Raw genomic sequence first — 17,937 nt, forward strand, 5'->3', positions numbered from 1 at the left:
TTCTTCAGTGATCAAGTATTCTTCGGTTCATGTCGCAATCAAGCTAAGCTACAAAGCAGTGGTGTTATGGTGCCGGAACGCTGTTCCAGCACTTGTTAACTAAAGACATATTAGTCAAATAACACTTTTATCAATTTGTTGCCCCAAAATTTTTCGTAACCAAAACAAAAAATAATCAAATGCAAATAATAACTTGTAATAAAAACATACATTGAAATATTTCACTTCCAAAGAAATTTAAGGGAAACACGTTCCGGCACTGCTAATTTTGTCATGGCGTCACTGCTACAAATGCTAGTTTTTTCAGTAAAATTAGTAAATACATTGAAAATAACACTTTTTCGTCGATTTTGAATGGGTAAAATTACACGTAAGAATCTCAGTTTGGCCGTGGCTCTTATTCTATGTGAGACTTTATCCAATCAACAAAGGTGGACACTCTAGTATATCCATCAGGTCCAACGCCGCAACCACGGTCGTTTATGAAGGCAGATATTCCTGCCAAGGCCATCTCGATCCGAGTGTTTTCTATATCGTACATCGCAACAAGTGGCCCGCCTAAGTCACCCTGAATAAAAAGAAGAGAAAGTTTATCAATTCATTAAGAAAACCAAGATATTAGTATGCAGCTGAAGAGAAGAAGTCAAGCCTAACATTAAACAAGGTAAGCAAAAACTGGTAGAGGTGTAATAATTCTGTTATTTGGGAAGCAGGATAACTAGCAACGGTAGAAGCAAGAATTAAATTGTCACTTGAATAGCCCAGGCGAAGAGAGCATCCCACCAAAATAAAAATGTACTTACAGCAGAAAATTTAAACGTATTATTTAATTCTTAAAATTTAATTAAATAAAGTAAGGAAACAGTTTATAAGAACCTACATTTGGAGTGTGCTTCTATACGGAAGTAAGGCATGGACAATGGCAGCAGCGGAGAAAGCTAGGATAGAGGCCTTTGAAATGTGGTGCAACAGAAGAATGATGAGGATCAAATGGATTGACGAAGAAAGTAATGCGAAATCTAACTGCATAGTCCGTAGAAGAGTATGAGAGACGAGAAGCCTCGTAAAAACCTTAACACGTTGCGTACGGAGGTGTTTAAATCCCTCGTTCCGGCAGGTATCCGGCACCTTGAATATGCACCGAGCGTATGGGATCCGGCGCAGAGAGACTTAATCCGCGAACTGAATAAAATACAAAGGAAGGCTGCGCGTTTTGTCAAAAACGGCTACGGGCGTACAGACAGTGTTACACAGATGTTAAGCGTATTAGGCTGGGAGCCATTGGATACTCGGAGGCTGCGCGCTAGGCTTAGATTGTTTGAACAATTGAGAATGGATATCTTTAAGAGCGACACAGAGAACATAATATTAGAGCCATACTATATTTCCAGGTCCGATAGAAGCGATAAATTAAAAGAGATGTTTTGCCGAACGGATAGATATGGGAATTCGTTTTTCCCCCGAACCATAAAGGACTTTAATAAACGCTAGTCCCAACCTCGTTAGAGCACTTCATTTTTTTTTTAAGCTGTAAACGGCTGGTGTCCTAACACCCCCTGCCACACGCCTTTTAGGCGGCTTGCGGGGTATTATGTAGATGTATTTAAACTGGAACACTTTCATACGCACTCACTCCTCTCTTACGTTAATCTAGTATTGTAAATGGAACACAGGTAAAGAAATTGATGCGTGAAAAACGCGAATGCGTGAAAGTAGCGGTTTTAAAACCATGACTATATTTAAACAAAAAATATATGCAGATATTCTAAATGCATACAACTTATGCAAAAATATATTATTGATGATAGGTGCTCGTTACATATGAAAAAACTGGCATAGTTAAATTATATCGGCAACTTAAACGGAGTCAACAGCAAAAAAGAGAATTCTCGTTATCCGTCCTTAACGCATGGCTCAGGAAAAATGAATATTCTCGTGATCCGTACGCAACATAAGTGGACGAAAGAATATATGGGGCCATATTTTGAGGCACGCTATCTTGATAAGTAGAATTGTCAGGGGAAAATTTATTTAGTGGAAGTTCTACATTTTGAAATAGAAAGTAGGTAGTTGTAATCGGAAAGGTTGAAATATAAGGTAATTGAAATAACATAGACTGAGTAAAGCATTCAGGTACTCATTACTTAGAGTTAATAGCCCTCGAATCTATTCAGTTGAAAAAATACCTGAAATAAATAAACTAGCGGATTGAAATAAAAGCTAAACATCACATTTATTATTGGCAGAATAGCCCAAGCGAAGAGAGCATTCCACCAAATAAGAGACCTGCTTAGAGCGGGAAACTTTAACGTAGGGAAACAATTCATAAGAACCTTCACTTTGAGTATGCTCCTGTATGGAAGTGAGGCATGGACAATGACAGCAGCGGAGAAATCAAGGATAGAGGCCTTCGAAATGTAGTGCTACAGAAGAATGAGGATGATCAAAGGGATCGACCGAGTTAATAATGAGGAAGTCCTAAGAAGAGTAGGAGATAAGAGAAGCTGCATGAAAACCTTAACCCGATAACGCCTAGCGGTACCATATGGTACCGGCAGGTAGTGCAATACTAAACGAACCTTTTTTGTAATTTAATGTAATTTGTTTGGGATTTTGAGAGTTTTAAATTGATGAGCATATTTATAGTTACGTTTCTTATAAAAGTTTGCTTTTTTAGAGCAAGATTTGACATTTTTGTGTGATTTTGAATGAAAATGAATCTTTCTTCTTGTGAAAAATAGAAAATATTCAAAATTTTTGGCATTACAATGTGAAATTACTAATGTTTAATTAATTTCGATTTTTTGAACCCTTAAGGAACTAGTGGTACCACATTGTGCCAGGTTGCATCTTTATGCTAAAAGTATAAAATAAGTGCATCTAATTAATGAGAATTTAATCGATTTAAAAAAAGAATATTACGAAAAAGTTCGGATGATATTTTTAATTCAGGCGTTACCGGCATAATCAGAACACGGAACAACTTTAAAGGCCGCATCTTGAGACGTAATGGCCTGATGAAGACAATCGTCGAGGGACAAGTGGATGGCAAGAACGAAAAGGAAGACCTCGAACAAAATATATGGAACTGTTAAAAAAGGTTGCGAAATCGATGAACACGAAATATGAGAATCCTCAGAATATTTTTATTAGTACACGTATAGTGTGCAGTATACTTTTTTATTAGTGGACTAATAAATACATTCTGTGGAAAAACAAAGTTTAATTTTTCATTCAAAACTTCCTTAAATATCGAGTACACATGACTAGCGAAGGGATTATTAAGAAAGAAAGTACCCACCCAGTCGAAGAGAGGATTCACCAAAAGAAAGACCTACATGCAGCGGCAAATTTAAACATGGAAGGATGCAAAAATTTATCATAACCTACGTTTGGAGTAAGCTTCTCAACGTAAGTGAGGAATGGACAATTGCAACTGCGGAGAACTTAAAGGTACTCTAGAGGCCTTCGTGATGTGGTGCTATAGAAGAATTTTGAGGATTTAATGGATCGACTGATTCATTAATGAGGAAGTCCTAAGATCAAAAAGAGAGAAGAAAAGCCTCATGAAAACCTTGAAAAGGAGACGGAACAACCTTATAGGCATTATCATGAGATATGATGGCCTGATGAAGACAATCCTGGAGGGACAAGTGGATGGCAAGAACGGAAAAGGAAGACCTCGAACAAAATACATGGAACAAGTAAAGAAGGATGTGAAAGAGAAGAAATATGTAGGCGTGAAAAGATTAGCTGATAGGAGAACTGAGTGGAGAGCTGCGTCAAACCAATCTTTGGATTGTTGAGGAGTGATGATTTGTATATAGAATCTGTTGATGTCGACATCTTACTTTCATTTTCTCTAAAAGGGGATATGTTTTCAAATATTTTATCAAAATTTCGATAATATAATGTGTAATCTCTATCGTCCTGGGCTCAACCTTGTGGAAGTTCATTTTATCGTAAATGAAAAGAAAAACTTCGCCATCAATTCCATCATGCATTATTGCATATATGAACGTGCTCAAGAATTTCAGTATACCGAGAAAATTTGTACTATAGGGTTGTAAACTTCATTAAAGAAAACGAAAAGCATAGATTTCGATTCGTTACCCACAATTAGAGTATTCATAATATACAAATTATTTGGTTTTACGAATCTTAGTTTAATTTGGTCAATTTTTAACCTCATTTGAGAAAGGCCAGATTGGCTCCCATGCGATGTCACTCCACGAGACGTCAAGGGACCTAGATGCTATACGAGTAGTCAATTTTATTTTTTAGGCAAATAAAAAAAATAGGAAACCACCCTATTCTGACATTTGATCGAGTGGTGACGCTTTCTTCTTTATTCTACGTCGTTTATGTGGTGCTTGATCTTTAGTGCTCGTCTAAACTGTCACGATAATGGTATATAGAAAATATTCCGTTGCACAAATAAGTCCATATTTAAAATATTCAGGAGTTTTTAGGGTCAACCTTATTTTTCAACACTGTGTAGGTATTTTAATGTCTAGATTGATGCTAGTTTTAGAATTGCAAGATCTCATCCAGTTGAAGAGTGGATTTGAGAAGTTACTGTCCACTTTGGACCATTTTCTAAGGTTTACTTTTTTACACTTTATCAATAGTTCTGCCGGAATAACAGTATCCGGTTGAACTCGGCCTATTATTTTTCTCGAATCTCTGGTGATACCCATTTTTTATAGTGAAGTGATGATCATTCACTTGGACCGAATGTCATATATGTTATTTATTTTATCACGGACTGAATAAATTAACTTTTCTGAAACGCTGTAGCAATTACAAAATAATTATTTACTTACATGGCAAATTCCCTGGTTGTTGAGACTTCCTTCATGTATCGGTTGAGCACAAATATGAGAGTCGGTAATCAAATCCCCGTAGGATGCTTTGCAGTCTTCGTTTGATATCATGCTCACTTGAGCGAAGAGAAGTGTGGACGTCAAGCCAACTCCTATAACAAAGAAAATGAATGCCTAATTTGACGGGATGAGCCCAACTTTTGAGACCAAATAGCTCAGGTGTTGTCTGGTCACTAACCTGACCAGTCGACCGACCTGTGGGAAGGTCGGCTGGTCGGCGATCTCCGAGGGCCCCTAGCTTATGGGACCCCTACAACCATAGGTGGAATTAGGGGGGGCACGGGGCATGTCTACTCCCCCAGACGCTTAAAAAATACGATAGATTTTTAATAGAAATTTTAATAAGTTTTATAATATATTATAAAAGCTATAAATATTTTCATATTAATAACTTTTATAATAAAATTAATAGTACATTTCGTAGCAAAATAGGGCAGTTTCCTGCATCAAAGAAAACAAAAGATCTTGATTGCGAATCGTTACCCACCATTAGTGTATTCATAGTGTGCAAATTATTCGGTTTTTAGAAATCCCAGTTTAGACGAATGTTAATGGTCAATTTTAACCGCATTTGAAAAATGCCAGATTGGCGCTCATGCGATGCCACTCCACTTGACGTCACAGGGACCCAGATGCTATACGAGTAGTCAGGAGTTTTACATCGTCTGAGATTACGAATGCATGCATGAGGCACAGAGCTCAGGGAAACGTTTCTTAATAATCACTTATTAAAATTGCCTAAGGTCGGAAAGTTTCCTTTCGTTTGATAGGGTATCAATAATACTTATTTAAGCCAAGCGCTACCTGCTAGCAGGATACTCAGCTACCTGCTAGCAGCCTGCATCGTAGCGGCGCTCATAACCTCGCACCTAGGTGGGCTCACACGGCAGCAGCCGGAACCAGCTTGAAAATTTTCACTTGAATAATCCTTCGATTTAGGCAATAAAAATTAAAGGAAACCACCCCAATGTTTCTTTATGGTGTTTAATCCCAAATATGAGAAGACCATTTTCCTGTCACACCGTGGTGTCCCCCCTAGAAAAATATCCCGGTTCTGCTCCTGCCTACGACGTACGCACCTATCGTGAATCGTGTGTAAAGATATAATAAAAAGGACTCCAAATTTTTTTATTATTAAATTCTATGATATCATTAGTCGCTGAACACCGAGCGAATACTCAGTGTAAAATTTAGTACATATATTTGGTGTGCAACTAAGTTCTCGCAGATTTTTCAATGAAAATACAAATTTTTCGTGAGAAATGGTTATAAATAAATCATTCAAAGTATTGATTATCGTTATCTACAATTATTCTCCGACGTGGCAGAGCTCGAATCGTAGTTATAAAAGTGTGTGCATGCAAAAATGCCTTATCTACATACCGTGGATTTGACGGCATTTAGACCGCGAAAAGCTGGAAACTACTTGAATTTGAGTGAGGACTCTATAGGCCGTTTTACACGGTACATGGAATTGCGCAATCTGACGTACGTGCGAAGGCGCAATCAAAATTGCGTCGTGTAAAGCGGTGAATTGCTAGAACACATGCGAGAATGCGTGGTTGTGAGACGGCAAAATAGCCCCTGTTCTAATTTCGTTCATGCATTTGCGCAATTCCACGCCATTTTAGAAATTAATGCATCTCTAACCTGCGCAATTCCGTGCCTCGTGTAAAACGGCCTTATGAATGTGTGATATTCACATGCCTGTAGCTTTGTCCGGGATAAGCTCTTCCCTCTCCTATTCAAACCAACCTTGGGTCGAATCACGGAGTGAGTTAGTGAGTACACAGATGTTTACTCGAGAACTAGCTTGGTTCTGGACAACTTCTGCTAGAGCGTACTAAGTATGCTACCGCTGCAATCAAATTATCTATTCAAACAAATATAACTTCTGAACGGAAAATTTCTATTTGAGGCAATGACTTGATATTCCTCAAGACAATGGTTCCACTGATTATATCAATTGCTCATACCTACACTTCTATTTCAATACAAATTTTATTTGATTATAATAAAAAAATAAGAATTCCATATTATTTCCATATTATTTCCATATATTCCTATTGATTTTTGCAATGTTTTTTTTGTTCACACACTTTTTATTCGTTATATGAGGACACATGAGACTACTATAAGTTACTTCTTCATTAAATCTTATTTGTGATATATACAGCCGAGCATTGCCTTACTTTAATTCAAAGCCAACCCCTACACAAGATAGTAACTTCTGTGGTGCCTGATTTCACTGATTATCTATTTATCTTCGCGTAATTTTTGGGCAATGAAATAAAGTTATTTAATTTTATTATTATTAATTTATTCCAAAGATTTTATGTTATAATGTACTACTTACCCTCACAAGTACCCCAGCCACTTATAGTTGCAATATTGTTGAAAAAATTAGCATTTGGAGGAAGATTGATTTTGTCAATAGTTCTATCTGAAAATTGAAAAGAAACGGGGATATGCTAAAATAGTTTTCGAGGATAGATTAACTGCATGGAGTTTTAAATACGCCCCAAAAAATTCTTTATAAAATAAATCCAGCAAAGCTTCAATTATTACATTTTAATATCTTTTTCTGAATTTTTTTAATTTTTTAAGGAAACATTTTAATATGTACCATGTACGATACATCATGGTTATAAGCAAATTTTACAGTAAATGGAAATGTATGCAAGGACGTACCCAGGATCATAACTAGGGGGGGGGGGGCAAGCAATGGGATTTATGAGATTATTTCCTTGAAAAAATAGTTTTATTTTTTAGTTACATATTTTATACTAATACTAATATGTATCATTTTTCGTGAGTTTAAAGAAAATTTGTTGAATACTTGCGTTTCAATTCAGTACTGATTATTCTTCAAGATTTGGGCGATTTTTGCTTCTAGGGGGGGACAGCTGTCCCCCTCCCTGCCCCTCGCTGGGTACGCCCATGAATGTACCACAGATTTGGAAATTTTCCACAAAAGGTTTTCAATTCACATACTCATGGAATCTTCTCATCGGCGCCCGTACCTTTACTAATTACATACATTGATATCACTCGGGTAAATCCTCTTATCGTTTCTCATGCGGAGAGCAGACTTCGTTCAACATAATTAGGAGCTGATCACCTTTGGCACCTACTGACTACTTCAAGAACCACATAGTTAAACGATGGGGTGTATCATATCTGATAGGTACACCATGTGTAAGAGAGGAAGAATTGTGCCATTCAGAAATACCCGGCAATGAGTGTATTGTATCATATATAATACAAAATACAGTGAAGGGTTAAAACCCATTATACAGGGTCTTCGAGTGTAACCGGTTGATTGTAGGTGGTCTTGTGACGCCGATCAAATACTTGCATACGTGATAGCGGCAATACCTGTCTACATTCTACGACAGGCTATGCAAAATATCCAGACCAGGCTGCAGGAATACCTTAATTGCGACGATGAACATTCAGTGGACATAGTATTTAGGAAACAATTTTTTTCGTTGGTATTCGGAAAGACTGATTTTGTACTTTCAGTTATTTATATCCATGATAAAATATCGTCTCGAAAATGGCATAATATGTTAAAACCATTGTCGGTAGTTGGGTTTTGAACTTAAGTATGGAAATTACTACTAGTTTTTATCTTGACTATATCGAAATTCCACCAAATCAATTTTGAGACGGTTTTACACGTTCAGTTAATTAGTGAGAAAATATTTAAAAAGAGTTATTGTCAAAAATCAAATACTTTATTTAATAATCCTGTTTCATTAGCGAGCCCAGAGCATTTAATTATAAATTGGCCTATTGATACAGAGAAAAACCTGTGGAACAACTTGTGGTTCTCTCTGTTTCATTTTATCGATTTCTTCGTCATAACCTAATTTATATAACAATAAAATTTTTTCTTGGAATAATAAAATGGAAATATAAAATGTTTGCGGACGTTTCGATTTTATATTATGCCTTCATAATGGTTTCAATGATATATTTTACCATAATAAAATAAAAAATATAAAAATGCTATTGTATATGAATGAACAAGAATAGACAACAATTTTGGCATACTTTATTTGCTCTTTATTTATCGATTGTAGCAATTTTAGTTCGATATACTATCAATTTGGATTAATTAAATAGAAATAAATTTTACTTAGGTTGTTAATGTCTGCTTTTTCTTTGCTGTTATTTTTTTCGATATATGAATAATCTCTTTGATTAGCCTTTTTTTTATAAATTTTTGTCTTTTCTTTTTAATTTACATAGATACAATATGATTTTTTATATTTTTTGTTTTATCATTGCAAAAATATAGTTTTAAAAATTGCTCAATTTACCTCCATGTATTAATTTATCGTAACCATTATGATTCATAGCCCTGATGAAGATATAAAATATGTGTCGAAACGTCGGCAAACATTTTGCATTTCATTTCACTGACCTGTACTCCATGAAACATTTTAATCACCGTTTAATTTATATCAAATTCTGACTTACCATTAAAAGTCAAGGGATTGGGAAGATGGATCAGGGCAATGTCATAGCTGAAACCATTCGGGTCATATTTTTCGTGAATGATGGCCTCATGTGAAGACACACTTTGCCCAGACTTCAGTTTAATGTCACCCACGTAAACGGTGAATGTTTGCCCACTAGAAGAGAATAATCAGATTTAGTATTCGTATTTTTCGGAGCATCCATGCCTGTAAAAAGGGATAAATCGACCCATAGACGGTCAATATTATTTTACAATATGTTGAGTGAAAGTGAATTACTGCCTCTTGTGTCTCAGCTTGTGCAATATAATCGATCGGGGATCGGGTTGGTGTGGTTGCTAGTGTTGGCTTCCCACCCGGTGGGCCCGGGTTCAAATCCCGGCAGCGGCTGAGAATTTTCAGAGACTGCCCGATCCCTGCTTGACTGTTGTGTGGAGGACATTTCAAGCGCAACACTCCGTCCGTCGGATGGGACGTTAAGCCGTGGTCCCCTTGGCGCCTTTCGTTAAGAGCAGGCTAATGCCGACGCCGGGTTTCTTTCCACTCTTCCTTACCTACCCTTCCCTCATGGCGCAAATGACCTAAGCTGTCGGTCGCCTCCTCCAAATACCATACCAATATAATCGATCGTGTGTGGGAAATATTGAAATGTTGTGCAACATATAGTGTGATTTTCAAAATATTGAAAATATATTGTGCAAACGGGATAATAGTTTGCCGTCTGTTGGCAGTATTGCGCAATATCCTGTCAGTTGGTATTTAGGGGTCGTTTCAACTATTCGACACTCAAATCACCGATGGCAGCGCTGAAGGCGGTGACGTAATTTGCCAACATGGCCGACGCATCGAGAATATTGTTGTGATGATAACATTGGTGTAATAAGATGAATCGTCGAGCCACTGCGTAAAAAAAAGTAAGCCATGTGAGGGAAGATTTTTCTTGGCTTAGAGGAGGTATTTCGATTCGTAGGGGCAACGAAAAATAGCAGTTAAGATTAAGGAGTTAATAAATTATAGCTGAAATATCCACTAGTATCTCATAGCGATTACTCAAAGGGTTTCTAATGACCATAAATGTGTGACTTCGATAAAAAACTTCATTCTTAGTAGGCTAGAAAAGAAAAAGTGCAATGCGTCGGCTACCCCAAATGCTTCAAATAGAAAAACCTCCGTCCCAGTAAATGATGAATTGTAGCAATGAGTGTCAACTAAAAGACATTTTACATGGATATGAATGCATTACTTACGATGTTATGATAGCTTAATACAAAAAATATAAGAAGAAGAATCAATAAATTCCCAGAAATGCTAATGATTTGTCGACGTGGTTTCCTTGGGGAATTGCTTGGAATCCGCGAATCTCTACTTCCGAATTCGGCCGATAGTTAGCGCATCGCTTGTCTGGATTTTAGAATACTCTTTCCCAACCAATGGCGGTTGAGCTTGAACGCGCTCGAGTCCCACCCTCTCTTCTAGCCAATCACAGACGAGTGGCAGGCGAAAGAGTCCACGAAGCCGCAGCCTCTCTCTTTGATTTTCGTGCAGCGAACGTCGCCCTCCATCTCGCAGAGTTGCCAAACTCAATCTGTGGAGATCGCGCAGAACCAAAGAAACTTAACATTAACGACGACATCATATTCACCGATTACCTACTAAAACGGGGCAATTGTGAATTACTAATTGAGGACGACGTATCCGCTGATGCCATCAGCATTCCGAAACATTGCTACTGCTATTGCGACAGCATCATCGTCAATGTTTTCAATTTTTAAACCCGATTATATTGTTTCCATAACAAACTTATTCCCTGATAAAGTGAAAGTTCGAAAATTTACGAAGTGCGAAATATCTATTCCTTCTATATTGGTCATGAAATTGTTTTTTAAAGTCTGTATAGACAGTGTATACTCACCCGTACACACAGGAGGCTGTAGTGAGTACGTAGGATTCGTGTATAATTGTGGCTCCGCAGAAATTCGAATTATCAATGTTCAACCCTGCTTGGTAATAGAATCTTCCTGGTGTTGCATGTTCGCCCCCAGTTATTTTAGGTCTGATGTCTCTGTTCCCTATTGAAACAAAAAATAAGAAGAAAACATAGGAAAACATCGGAACCAGAGCAGTATATTTTCCGATGAAGGTCACCATATCTTACGAACGCTAGCATTCTGTGGTAGATAATATCATATACATCAAAGGAAAGAGACTGTAAAACCGATGGATTTAAAATGTTTTTTTTTACGCGATCAATAACAGACTATTACGGCAGCGTTAGAACTTACAAATATTTTAGTTGACTTGTGGTGTAGCCTAATAACTTGCAAATTCCTAAATGCATGTTTATGAATTGCCTTAGTGATTATAACACCATGTTTTGAGTGTCCTGGATTTATTGACAGATTTCCTTCATGAGTAGTTGGGGAGTTTTGCCTTCGCATAAATGTGAAAGTTTAATTTGTGAATGTGCGTAACATTTTTATGACCGTGTGATGAGCATGTGGGAATCCTCTCGCATGCTGCATGCTGGTGTTGATCACCCCCTGCCAAACACCCTAGGCTATTAGGCAGTATTTATTGGGCATTTCCATGAAAGTGTCAACTTTTTCTCTCAAATTAAAATTTAGGCTGGAAAAGTTTATCTTGACGAATCAACAGCTAAATTTTATGAAATCAGTATTTGAAGCATGATTCAGAGCCTTATTAAAATTTTTCAAATTACACTTCGAAATTTGAAGCTGTTTGAAATCATTACGCTAAGGAGGCTGTACGGGCAGTACTTCCGTCAAATGTTAATTTTGGGCATATTTAGAGGGTATTACGATAGTTAATTTTGTTTTTGTATATGAACAATCCCTTCATGAATGTTTTTGATCCTGCACAGCCATTAGATCTTCAATTATTTTGTATTTTACAATATTATCGAAATATCCTATTTCATAGTTTTCTCTAAAGGTCATTCAGTCACATTCAGTTAGGCTATTAGAGGTGGCTATTAGGCAGTAGTGTCATGGCGCACGAAATCTGTTAACAGAAGACGTAATAATCAAATAATACTGTTATCAATTTTGTTGCTTCAAAATTTCTAGTCTAGGGGAGAGCTGCTTATATCGCACCGTTTCCCAAGTCGCACCACTATCCTAGAAGACAAATTGTTAGATATATATGCATTCTAATGGCTTCATTTAGAACTTCCTGCATCACCAAGCGCACCACATTTCGATTGTGGCCACCAGTGTAGTGACAAGTCATGTGCGCAGGTATTAAGAAAAGAAGGGTTTCGTTTGCTATTTCTTTCGTCTTTTCACAAGAATATTGAAAATAAAAAAAAATATTTTCATAGTTTTAGCTACATATCATATTTTTGAAGTCTATTGTGTTTCATTTAGTGCTATTTACAGCGTGGAATAATCACGTGTTTAGGCAGTGGAAATGATTTCATATGGAATGGCGGTCGCTCCCAAATCGCCACACGTTTCTCTATACTTGTGCTATGTAAGAAGTATTAAAAAAATAACGTAAAATGACTATTCTAAAGCAAAAACACTTCTTCAAAAGACTTAAATTTTGCTTCGATTATTACAGATTTTTTATCAAGCATAAAAACATCTAATATTAATGTCAAAGATATGACTTATTTAACTTTTTTTCGTTCCTTATGTTACGGGTATTTTTATTTACATGTTTTCTCTGTTAAGAGATCTAAAAAATAACCTTAAGTAACTTGCCTCCTTGCCTCTCATTTTCGTTGAAACGTCATTTCCTAATTTTGGCCTTCAGTGGTGCGCATTGGGAAACCGGTTGCCTGAATCGTACCGTTTGCAGAGGATTGAAATTGAATTTTTATATTGAAATGATATTTTATATTATATAAAAACTGATTTTTTATGTGAAACCAGAATGACGCAACACGGGCTTTTCCCAGCGTTCATACGTAGCCGTCGCGTTTGTGCGCGATTGAAAATTTTCACCATTCATTGAATCGCGAAAAATAGATATCGTCATTTGAAAATCTAAAAGCGTGAAATACGTACTCCAGGAGTAATAATCTTTCGATTTAGGCAATAAAAAATATTAGGAAACCACCCTATTACTAAGTGACAGTATTTCGAAATGCATGCGCAATATTCATGTAAACTCACCGTTTTTCAAGCCCCCAACCTTAGCAAGTTTGTGCAGAGTGGTCAAATGCATTGGACTTTCGAAGCTGTTTGCCTGTTAGAGGAAAGGAGCGTCTGGTATGAATATTTTCATGCAAATTATATTTTAATTTTAATGGATTAATACTAAATATACTAAAAATACGTTATTGTATTCCCATTATCAGCCCGTAAATTGATCTCAGCGTTTCTCAATGATCCACTTCGTCTGCTCACTTATTCCTATATTTATCAAGAATGACACGCCTTCATTTTATGAGAATAGGAAGAAATCGTTCAGGCTGTCCCTTAAAAAGAAAAAGTAAGGTACAGTAAGGGCCAGGCAAATTATCTACGGAATAGCCCAGGTGAAGGGATCATCCACCACAAGGAAGATCTACTTACAGCAGGAAATTAAAGCATAGATGTCAGGAGACAATTAATCAGAACTTAAGATCAACATGGAGCAAAAATCGATTTGGAATTTGAGTAGCCACAGGAATGAGTGAGTGAGTAAAAATTAATTAAAATCCATCGCTATCGTGAAATGTATGGTTTCCGTGGATTTACGCCAGTACATCCAGCAAAATATACTTAGTCAGCAAAGGTTAGATCAATCTTACCCGTACTCATACATTTCAGCACAAATTCACTAGATAATATCATACAACTTTTGCTGTTCATAAATCCATATGGAGTTAAACCGCACGCTATTTTACGTAACTCAGCTTAGTTACATTCACGAAGAAAATTTGATGGCGTGAAGTGCAATACATTAATAGTTTATTTTACGCGGATTTCACACACGAGTAAATTAAGGATTGAAAACGGGCGTTTAAGTTCATTCGTTTAGAAATATGAAGGCATCTGGTTTACCGCAACAGACCATTGAGTAAATAACGCCTTTTATTACAGCCTTCCCTACTTTTATCAGAGTTAATCCATGAATCCAAATTTTAACCGTGAATTCCGATTTTTACTGCCCATTTTCTCTTTTCTCGAACATTTAAAGTTAACACGGAAATGAGGAATGGGCAATTACTTCAGCGAAAAAAATCAACATTGGAGGCCTTCGATGTGGTGACATGTGGTGCAACAGATGATGATGATCAAATGGATAGACCGAGCAAAGCCATTGAAGTCAACGTAAGTGACGACATTAAAGTCACAGTTCAAACATGGGCCCAATACTCACACGAGTGATTTGTTAGAGAGAGCCATGATAAAATGCTTATGAATTAAGTTTCAGTTAGCATGCAGTTTCATCAATACAAAACCATTGAACTAAAAATAAATGGGGACATTAAAAGCACAGTTCAACCATGGGTATAATAAGAGGAAGTTTTATGGAGAAAACTGTTTCAAAAAAAGGAATTTGAAGGGAATGTAATGGATCGGAGTTCCTATTTCAGGGTTCGATAAGGCCACCGAATAACATTGAGAAAAGCTTAATTTCTCCTCATCGTCGATTTCCTCCGCGAGACCATCGCCTTGTTAGTATTTCCCATGACGTTTTATAAGTTGAAACATTACGATAGAGTTATAAAATGAAGTTAATAATGAACCAACGGAATAGATAAATGTGCACCAATGTCATGGAGAGTGGTTCAAAAAAAGATATATATTGAATGAAAAAGTTCACTACATAAGGAAAATCCTTTGTACTGTGACGTGCAAATACGATACTTATGTACTCGATAGATATTAAGGAAAAATATAACAGATAATGGAGCAAAATAGCCATATAACGCTCGTTGCGATCTAATCTATTAACATACTTTATCTCCAATGTGTCCGCCATTTTGGAAAATGTCGTCACCGACGCTAGCGCCGCTAGTGGCGATTTGAGTCGCCAATAAACGAGGAAGTCCTTAGATTACTAGAGGAGAACAGGAACCTCTTGAAAAAATTTATTTAAAAAACGGAACGACCTCATAGGCCATAACTTAAGGCACGGTGTCCTGATGAAGTCAATCGTCGAGGGACAAGTATAGAGCAAGAATCGAAGAGAAAAACCGTGAATAAAATATATGAGACAAGTAAAGAAATATGTAAAAGAGATAAAATACATAGGTCTTAAAAGATAAGTGGACAGAAGAATTGAGTGTAGAGTTCCTTCAAACCAATATTGAGATTTTTGACCAGTGATTATTATCAAATCAAGTGATATTGTAATTATCAGCAAAGTTACTTATGCATATTTCATTAAAGTAACATTTTACCTGCGTGCAGGCAAAGGCAGCGAGGGCCAAAGATGCCAGTAACAGCTTCATGTCCACGATGTTCAGTTGTCGCTTCGGAAAGTCTATTCGAAAATCCTCAGGCAGAGACTATATATGCGGAATGATGTGATAAAAATCTAAGTAGATTAGTTTCGATATATCCCATGATTTATAATACTATTGTTGGCCCCAGACTAGATCTCCAAACCGAAGGGTAGATTCTCTTATCGTAAATAAGGTCTTACATTTGGAAGATTTTAGCCGCTCACGTAAGTTTTAACAGGTGATAACAATCTTGTTTCACTGATGTTTTTGCCCCCACTGTAATCTTCTCCAAGGTTAAAATTATCCACGCGGGTCTATTGTATGGAATTATGAAATGTTACATGTCTGCATGAAAAAAACATTCTCAATGCAATCGAGATAATCCTCATAAGAATTTATGCATGGGTTAAAATAAGGGTTAATAAATTGCATCATATAAGGGCAATTCCATTTGTGACTGAATGACATTTAGAGAAAACTGTGCAATAGGATATTTCGATAATATTGTAAAACACAAAATAATTGAACATCTAATAGCTGTGCATGATCAAAAACATTTATGAAGGGATTGTTCATATACAAAAACGAAATTAACTATCGTAATACCCTCTAAATATGCCCAAAATTAACATTTGACGGAAGTACTGCCCGGTCAGCCTCCTAAGCGTAATGATTTCAAACAGCTTAAAAACTCTGTGAATCGAAGTGTAATTTGAAAACTTTTAATAAGGCTCTGAATTATGCTTCAAATACTGATTACATAAAATTCAATCATTTAGCTGTTGATTCGTCAAGATAAAATGTTTCCAGCCTAAATTTTAATTTGAGAGAAAAAGTTGACACTTTCATGGAAATATCCCATAAGTGTATAACCTACTAGAAAACAATAGGGTGCTTTCCTATAGTTTTTAATTGCCTACATCGAAAGATTATTACTCCTGGAGTACGTATGTCACGCTTCTAGATATTTTAATGACGATATCTATTTCCGCGATAAAATGAAAAGTGAAAAAATTTCAACCGCGCGAAAACGCGATGGCTAAGTATGAATGCTGGGAACAGCACGTGTGACGTCATTCTGGTTCCGGCTGCCTCCTTATGAGGCCACCTTGGTGCGAGGCTATGAGCGCCCCTACGATGCGGGCTGCTAGCAGGTAACGCTTGGTTTAAATAAGGATTATTAATACCATATCAAACGAAGGAAACTTTCCGACCTTAGACAATTTTAATAGGTGATTATTAGGAGATGTTTCACTGAGCTCTGTACCTCATGCATGCATTGGTAATTTCAGACGATATAAAGCTCCTGATCACTCGTACAGAATCTAGTTTCCAGTGATGTCACGTGGAGTGGCATCGCATGGGCGCCAATCTGGCCTTTTTCAAATAAGGTTAAAATTTGGCCATTATAATACGTCTAAAATGGAATTTCTAAAACCAAATAATTTTTATAATATGAACACAATAATGGTGGATAACGAATCGCAATCAATGCATTTGGTTATATTTGATGAAAAAAACTACCATATTACCATTTCAATCAAGATTATCCTCCTAAGAATTTTATCCGCACCTATATTTACATACTAGCCAACAAATCTCGTGTTGTTAAAAACTATAAAACAACCTTTCCGAGTTACTCTTTCAAAAATCATCACGTTGTCTATTATTTTCTGACACCTTTAATTATTTTTACATAGTCTTTGTAAACTATGCTGTGAAGAGAGCAACGTATAAAAACGTAGAAGTTTATAATCACAAAATAACTTAAGTTCAAGTAATCTGATAATGAGTCATTTTTTATTACACCTATATTTATGTTTTACGATGGGCGCAAGCGTCGTGGAGACCCCCTAAGTTCGGGGTCCTCGACGATCGTTTATATGGTATTTCATTTTTAGTGCTCTCGGAAACTGCTGTAATAACAGTGCAATAAAACTGTAACCTAGCAAAAATTAATCCAATGTAAAATTAGTCCTAATTCTTAAGGACCAACCGCATGTTGCAACACTATGTATTTAAACTTTTATTTTAAAGCTAATTCTGTTCAATTAAAAGAATATACATGGTGTCCCATTTATCTCGACCACCCGAAATGACTTTTTGTCCAAATGCAAATTCAAAAATGTGTCAAGCAAATGTTCATTAGCCGTCAGAGGGA

General features: G+C 36.5%; 1 protein-coding gene across 1 annotated transcript; it reads right to left on the bottom strand.

The window, feature by feature from the left end:
• Positions 1 to 219: 219 nt before the first annotated feature.
• Positions 220 to 15,798, bottom strand: LOC124169202 (chymotrypsin-1-like). Its single transcript, XM_046547718.1, has 7 exons — positions 15,732 to 15,798; positions 13,513 to 13,585; positions 11,286 to 11,442; positions 9,375 to 9,529; positions 7,243 to 7,329; positions 4,827 to 4,978; positions 220 to 568 (listed from the first exon to the last, which is right to left on the bottom strand). Exons 1-7 carry the CDS (start codon positions 15,780 to 15,782, stop codon positions 398 to 400), a joined length of 846 nt encoding a protein of 281 aa, XP_046403674.1. The 5' UTR covers positions 15,783 to 15,798; the 3' UTR covers positions 220 to 397.
• Between the last annotated feature and the right edge of the window lie 2,139 nt (positions 15,799 to 17,937).

This window comes from Ischnura elegans, chromosome 12, assembly GCF_921293095.1.
Source record: "Ischnura elegans chromosome 12, ioIscEleg1.1, whole genome shotgun sequence".
NCBI lineage: Eukaryota > Metazoa > Arthropoda > Insecta > Odonata > Coenagrionidae > Ischnura > Ischnura elegans.